Source organism: Girardinichthys multiradiatus, chromosome Y, assembly GCF_021462225.1.
Source record: "Girardinichthys multiradiatus isolate DD_20200921_A chromosome Y, DD_fGirMul_XY1, whole genome shotgun sequence".
NCBI lineage: Eukaryota > Metazoa > Chordata > Actinopteri > Cyprinodontiformes > Goodeidae > Girardinichthys > Girardinichthys multiradiatus.
The window spans coordinates 37,946,623-37,955,186 of record NC_061818.1 but is presented as its reverse complement, the minus strand read 5'-3'; the positions used below and the strand labels follow the sequence as shown (position 1 = coordinate 37,955,186).

General features: G+C 38.6%; 1 protein-coding gene across 1 annotated transcript in view; it reads right to left on the bottom strand.

Annotated features, from left to right (window-relative positions):
- Window positions 1–473: 473 nt before the first annotated feature.
- The window catches only part of LOC124863709 (germ cell-specific gene 1-like protein), a 32,572-nt gene continuing 24,481 nt past the window's right edge, over window positions 474–8,564 (bottom strand). The window contains exons 4-5 of the mRNA XM_047358150.1: window positions 6,501–6,612; window positions 474–1,374 (exon numbers count right to left, since the gene is read on the bottom strand). Of these exons, the coding sequence (XP_047214106.1) occupies window positions 1,014–1,374; window positions 6,501–6,612 (473 nt within the window). The 3' untranslated portion in view covers window positions 474–1,013. The remainder of the gene's footprint in view (window positions 1,375–6,500; window positions 6,613–8,564) is intronic.

Genomic DNA, 8,564 nt, shown 5'->3' with positions numbered 1-8,564 from the left:
AGTGGAATAATGAAGAAAACAAACGCCTTTAAATTGTTTAACTTCATCTCAAATCAGCATCTAGACGGTGGGTCAAAATATTCAGACCGGTTTTGGAATGAATAAAATAGGCTAATATTAAGCTTCTGAAATGCCCTTTAACTCCATTAAAGATTGATAGACTATCAGCGATGTTGATGTCAGGAAACCTACCAATTTAAATGAATTTTACCAATTTTGCCAAGAAAAGTGGTCAAATATCCAGTCAGAATGGTGCCAGAAGATTGCTGATGGCTGCAGAAAGGATGAGGAACAACCTGCTGAGAGACATTTAGAGACATCTAAGCCCACGATGAGTGAATGTTCGTTTGATTTTTATCTAACACTCTAATTTCCTCTGAAGCTAGCAGAATACAAATCACAAATAAGGTTCAGGGAGAGTAAACCTACGACAATGAGGACAACGTTCCGGTATCTTTAGAAACAGAAGCAACTACAAGTCCCAGCCTTTTATTTAAACACATTTGAGCCAAACCTTTTACACATCTCTAAGCAATGGGCCACCATGGCAACCAGGGATTCAGCATTTTCCTAACAGGACTAAGCAAAAGACATCGGTAAATCACAGACGGTTGTTCTTCAGAATCTTCTCTGTTCTTGTAGTTCTGCTTCTTGACTTTCTTTTATATCCACTAAATTCCTGCTACAGTGAACTCTGATCATCAAATGTTACACTAGCTCAACTGCTAATGTCTTAAAAAATAAATATTTCACAAGATACCTTCACATGCTGGAAATGATTGTATGCTGGACAACATCTACTCTTTACCCAAATGTGTGACAGACTTAATTGCATTTTCACATTTTAGACTGACATCATTTAATTTGACATGAACATACAGCATCTGTCATGTTTAATCCCACTTTGTTTCAGGTTCAGCTTGTTTGTTGGTTCCTGCAAACAGAAAGTAATGACCGCTGTGCTTGTCAGAAGAGAATGGTCCAGAGTTAAAGATACCATCAGCCTCCAGCTCTCAGCACTGCTCCTCCCCCAGAGAGTCTGTGTTCTCCCCCAGGTCTATGGAAGCTGATGTGCCCCTCATTTTCCCATGCACTGGACCTGTACCCGGACCGGGGCCATGTCCTGGGCCGCCAACAATGAGGCCAGCTCTATGGCCGCTGTGGCCGGGGTATACCTCCACCGTGCTGGAGATGGACCGGAGGGAGCGATCCTGGAAGTAGTGGAAGGCCTCCTGGTCCAGGAAGTTCTGCTCCTCGCGTAGCCCCTGCTCGAACATCTTGCGTTTGTGTCGGAACTCGATGACTGTCTTGGTGTAGGAGTTGAGGGTGGTGACGGAGGCGGCCATGCAGCAGGTGAAGGAGCCCCACGCCATGCTGGTTAGAGACAGACAAGGTGAAAGCGGCAGCCACACTGGTACATGGCTGTAAAAAAGTATTTGGCCCCCCACAGATTAATTCAACTTAAGCTTTTGTTTGGCTACACTTGAATGTTGCAGATCAAACAAATATTTATATCAAAGATAACCTGAGACAATATAAATGCAGTTTTCAAATGACAATTTTATTTAATAAGGGGAAAAAGCTGCACCAAATCAACCTGAATCTCTCCACCCTGTTAACTAATGAATAAACTGTGACTTACCACATTTCTTGGTTCAATTTTCCTAGGAACACCTACGTACTTTCCTAAGTAGGCTAAAGGATCTCAAAAAGGAACACATAATGACCCGGTTTAAAGAAAATCAAGAACAGATGAGAAACAAAGTCACTGACATCTATCAGCCTGGAAAGGGTTACAAAGACATTTCCAAGACTTTAAGACTCCAAAGAACCACAGTGAGAACCTTTATCTGCAAATGGATAAAACATGGAACAGTGGAGAACCTTTCCAGAAGTGGCCTCCTACCAGAATTACTCAAAGAGCTCATGAACAACTTATCCAAGAGGTCACAAAAAACAGAACATCTGCAGGCCTCACTGCCACAGATAAGGTCAGAGTTAGCGATTCAACAGTAACTTGACTAGAGTTTTGGGAAAATATTCTGTGACTGATTAGACATTTTTAAATATGTGGGTCCTGTTTTGTCTGGTGGAAACTAACACGGAGTTTCCTGAAAAGAACATCACACCAATCAAACACAGTGGTGGTAGTGTGATGGTCTGTGGCTGCTTTGCTGCTTCCAGACCAGGACGACTGGGGTATGAATCCCTGAATCAATATTTTAGCAATGCTCTGTTATTTCCGTTTTATCATTTGTTTTCAGTTGTATTATTTCTTTTAAAAGCATTAGAGCTTTTAAAAAAGTCATAATGCTGCAGATGAACAATATCAGTTACAGGGCACTTAAGTCTTGTTTCTGTGCAGAATGAGGAACCCTACATCCAGTAGAAGGATTAAATGTGGAGGCATCTGATGAAAAGATTGATGCTTCCTGGCGCTAAAGATAGTCCCACATTAAACAATCAAACCTGACTGCATGTTGTAATAAACGCACATGACATGCGAGGTCGTAGGTTTATGTGAGAAGAGTGTTGTGCAGATGAGGTTCTTCTCTCTGTCCTTGATTGACGAGTGATTTGTTTGAGCTCAGACAGCAGCTGCAGCTTGATTTTACCAATGAGCAGAGAGCTGTGAAGGTCCTGTCTGGATGATTATCTCAGAGACAACAGCCTTGTCACTCACCTTTTACCTGACCGTCACCGCCTGTTAACACACTCCTGCACACCTTCAGGTTGGTGAACGGATGGGACACATTCATGTGCCTGATGGCTTGAATCTGGTTTCAGAGAATCCACATTTTATTTCTCTGCCATGTAAAATATTTATTTTTTCAACAAACTGAACATCAGAAACCCAATTAAATACACTTTTAAGCATTCATTTAGCCTAGGAAAGAGATGCAGCTCCATACTGACAGGCCCAGAAAGCTAGACCTGCAACCAGAGGCCTTCTAGCTGTGGTTCTACAATGCTAACACAGCCTGATTTTAAAACTCTTAATAGAAAAACTATCACCCGATCAGGTGATAGTAAAATTTGCTCTTATGATAAGTAAAACTATACTTTACAGTGACAACTATAAGAAAACCTCCAATTATTCAAAAATGAACCAAAGAGAAGACGTCTGACCTGAAGAAACAGAACACATTGGAGAGCTTGGAAGAGAAGGTTAGGACTTCTACCAATATCTGAACTTTACTCATAATAAATAAAGATACACTGATCAGGCATAACATTGTAACCACTGAGAAGTGAAGTAAATGACACTAATTATCGCCTAATCATGGAACCTGTTAGTTGGTGGGATGTACTGGGTAGCAAGTTAACATCCATCCATCATCTTCTGCTTCTCCGACCAAGATCAGGTCACAGGGTAACAGGTCCAGGAGAGAAACCTAGGACTCTCCCCAGCAGCTTTCTCCGGCTCATCCTGGGGAATCCCAAGGCAGTCCCAAGGTGAAAAGGTATAGCTTCTAGTTCTGCACTGTGGTCTCCTCCCAGTATGAATCCCATGAGGAATTCTGATCAGGTGACCAAACCACCTCCAATTTTACAAACAGATAAAGATATCCTAAGTAAATGAAAAATTCCGCTCTCAAATTATGATTTTATTTATTAAGGCCCATATACTGCCCAAGCTGGTCATAATGTTATGCTTTATCAGAGTGTGAATTTATCCGGCTATTTTTGCTGTCATACAGATTTTATTTTTACTCAAACAATAGTCCAAATTATGGTTGCTTTAAACAAACGGCATTTATGAATTTATACCTATGCAATATTTTAATTAACTTGTCGACTATAAACATCAACATCATCATCATCATCATCATAAAGGTTCCCTTTGCTCTCAATGAAGACATTTAAAATATAAATATATAAAAATGGAAATGAAAATATATATATATATTTTTAAATACTCATACTCGTTGTCTTCTGCTTCATCCGGGACTGGGTCGTGGGGGCAGCAGACTCAGTAGAGACACCTCCTCCAGCTCCTCCGGGGGAGCCCAAGGTGTTCCCAGGCCAGCCAAGAGACATAGTCCCTCCAGCGTGTCCTGGGCCGTCTCCTAGGCCTTCTACCAGGGGGACGTGCCTGGAACACCTCCCGAGGAAGGTGTCCAGGAGGCATCTGGTATAGATGCCCGAGCCACCTCAACTGGCTCCTCTCGATGTGGAGGAGCAGCGGCTCTACTCCAAGCTCCTCCTGGATGGCCGAGCTCCTCACCCTATCTCTAAGGGAGTCCCCGGCCACCCTACGGAGGAAGCTCATTTCAGCCGCTTGTTTCCGGGATCTCATTCTGTCGGTCATGACCCAAAGTTCATGGCCATGGGTGAGGGTAGGAACATAGTCCGACTGGTAAATCGAGAGGTCCGCTTTTCAGCTCAGCTCTTTCTTCACCACAACGGACTGGTACAGCATCCCCATTATGCGTGAAGCGGCTGATCTTCATCCCAGCCGCTTCACTCTCAGCTGCAAACCGCGCCAGCGCATGTTTTTTTAAATATATATATATACATATATATACATATATATATATATACATACATATATATATGTATGTATATATATATATATATATATATACATACATATATATATATACATATATATATATATATATATACATATATATATATATACATACATATATATATATATATACATATATATATATATATATATATATATATACATACATATATATATATATACATATATATATATATATATGTATGTATATATATATATATATATATATATATATATGTATGTATATATATATATATATATATACATACATATATATATATATGTATGTATATATATATATATGTATATATATGTATATATATATATATATACATATATATATATATATATACATATATATATATATACATACATATATATATATATACATATATATATATATATATATATATACATACATATATATATATATATATATATATATATATATGTATGTATATATATATATATATATACATACATATATATATATATGTATGTATATATATATATATGTATATATATATATATATATATATATATATACATACATATATATATATATACATATATATATATATATATATATATACATACGGGCTGCACGGTGGCGCAGTTGGTAGCACTGTTGCCTTGCAGCAAGAAGGTCTTGGGTTCAATTCCCAGCCTGGGGTCTTTCTGCATGGAGTTTGCATGTTCTCCCCGTGCATGTGTAGGTTCTCACTGGGTACTCCGGCTTCCTCCCACAGTCCAAAGACATGCCTGTTAGGTTAATTGGTCACTCTAAATTGCCCTTAGGTGTATGAATGAGTGTGTGTGTGGTTGTTTGTGTGTTGCCCTGCGATGGACTGGCAACCTGTCCAGGGTGAACCCTGCCTCTTGCCCATAGACTGCTGGAGATAGGCACCAGCTCCCCTGCAACCCACTATGGAATAAGCGGTAGAAAATGACTGACTGATATATACATACATATATATATATATATATATATATATTTACATATATATATATATACATACATATATATATATATATATATATATATATATGTATGTATATATCGATTCGGGTACTCTGACTGTTAAGTGTTCATCAGAGAAACAGCCTGGGGGAAGTAACTGTCTCTGTGGCGGCTGGTTTTTGTCATTAACGTTCTGTAGCGCCAACCAGAAGGTAAGAGGCTTAACTGTTTGTGTCCAGGATGTGTGGGGTCTGTAGAGGTGTTGGCTGAGGGCTTTATTATTTTGAGCCTGGTGAACGTTGTTGACAGTAACCTGTGTCAAACTGCGTCAAGATGGCCTATTTATTATCACAACACAATCAAATAGGAAGCACCTGGCAGAGATATGAACCAAACAATTAATAGAAAGAAAAATCTGGTGTTAAAAGCTCATGATATATCTCAAAGGTCATCTTTGGAGAGTCAACTGGAAGATAGGATCTCCTTATATGCTGATGATGTGATTTTCTAATTAACAAATGGTTCTGCAAGTTTTTGTAACTTAATACATCAAACTGAATTATTTTTTAACAGTTATTGGGCTATAGTATTAATTCAAAGTCAGTATTCTTAAATAACAAAAAAACTATTAATCCTCTTACAAGAACCTTATTTATCAAGGTGTCACTCCTAAACAAAAAAAGATATGCCATCAAACACCTATTAGTCTGTAAAGAACTGAAAGAGACCCTGGACCAATTGATGAAAATCCCAACATGAATAACTGGTCACATAAATATGAGCAAAATTAGAATATTACCTGCATTCCATAGCCAAAATATTTACCAAGTTAATTTCAAATAACCAAAAATCGGAGACGTGTTTCTATAGCGCCAATTCACACACCAGAAAGACCACTATGTCTCTTTTTAGGTTTATAAGTCTATAGTTCAACTTTTTCCCCTTTGGCGATCATTGAAGTATGTTTTAAGTTAACCCGACTTGTTTGCTGGTGTATTCACTGACCAGAAGGACCAACCATAGTCCCAGCTGTGGGGCCTCCAGTCTTCAGGACCCAGACTGACTGTGATCTGGAACACTTGAGTGTACATCATGTGGGCCACCATACCCAGAAGACCTGCAACAAACACACACATAGGACAAGACGATGGTTCACATCATCATTTTGAAAATATGATTATTAATTGCTGTGGAAACATTTGGCTTCTACAAAGAGACCAAAATGCTGTTTTTTGTAAAGGAAGAACAATGCCATACCCAAGTTGGTAAATCGGTTTAATCAAGCATCAGTCTGGTAATATTAATCATTCTGCGTTGCTTTGTAAGGTCATATGCTGCTGAATCAAATCGGGCGGAAATCTGCTTCATAACAGAGGATAACAATAGGATCTGTTTTCTGGTGATCATGAGTTCATGAGGCTTTCTTCCTGCCTTACATTCGGGATGAACAGTAACAGCAACTGGAGTCATAAAAATGTTAAAGCTGACTGATGTTCCAATCTTTGTCTTTCTGTAATTTTGAAATAATTACTTCTCATTGAGAGAAAACATTAGTTCACGTTTTGTTATGCTACAAACACAAACTTTACTGTATTTTATTGGGATTTCATGTAAAAGACCAACACAACAAACAATGACAATGTGTGGCATGCATTTCTATTTTGCCCCTTTGACTCTGATAGCCCTAAATAAATTCCAGTGCAACCATTTGTCTTCAGAAGTTGCCAAAGTAGAAGAAAGAGTCCATCTGTGTTTAATTTAGTATCAGTCTAAATCCAAACTGTTCTGTTTCTGGCCTCAGAGGTTTGTTGGAGGACATTAGAGAACAACCAGCATCATAAAGACCAAGGAACAAAGCAGACAGGTCAGGGAGAAAGTTGTGGAGAAGCTTATAGCAGGCATAGGTTCTACAACAATATCCCAAGCTTTGAGAATCTCACAGAGTTCACGCCAGGCTTGAAGAGCATTAATCCGAGAATCAAGAGACCCATCATAGCTTTAAAGGAGATGGAGGGTCCACAGCTCAGGTGAAAGAATGAGCTAATAGGACAACTATTAGTTATAAACCCCACAAATCTGGCCTACATGGAAGAGTGGCAAGAATAATAAAAAATACAAGAAGTCCCATTTAATGTTTGCCAAAAGCCATGTAGGGCACACAGCGAACAAGAAGTAAGACGTCTTGTCAGATGAGATTAAAACAGAATTTTTTGTCCAACAAAATGCATTGAGGAACACTAACCAACTTTACCATGAAACATGGGGGTGGCAGCAACATGATGTGGGGATACTGTTCGTCAACAGGGATAGGGGAAGCTGGTTTATGTAAAGGTGGATGGAGCTAAATTCAGGGCAATCCTGGAAGAAAATCTGTTAGAAGCTTCAGATAACTACAGACTGGGGTGGAGGTTCACCTTCCAGCTGGACAACCACCCTAAACATTTAGGTAGAGACATGGATGGTTTAGATCAAAGCAGATTCATATTTTAAAATGGTATAGTCAAAGCCCATGCCTAAATCCAACTCTGTGGCTAGACTTGAAAACATGTTCTCCATGCAATCTGACAGAGCTTCTTCAATCTTGCAAATACAAACAGGTAAAAATTTTAGTCCCTAGATGCAAAAAGCTGGCAGACAAATAACCCAAAGGACTCGTAGCTGTGACTGTGGTGAAGGGTGGCTCCACAGGGTACAAACTCAGAGGGGGCTGAATACAACTGCATGCCACAGTTTTCAGATGTACATTGGCAACATTTTTTTTATCTTGCTTTATTTTCCTTTGAATTCACAGATATGTACTTTGTGTTTGTTCATCGGATAAAATCAGAATAAAATACGAGTTAGTAGTTGTGACATGATGTCTAATTGTTCCCTCAGCTCTCTAAGCCTGATGCAACATTTTAAAACGATAAAGAATTTTTTCGGTTTCAAATGCTACAAGGAGAAAGCGCTTTTAGAAAACAATTTTCTGTAGGAAAAGAATTTTCTTTAATTCTAAAAAATATATGAAGAAATAAAAAACTTAAATCCAATGACATTATAGCAGTAAAGCATCTCAATGCACAATTT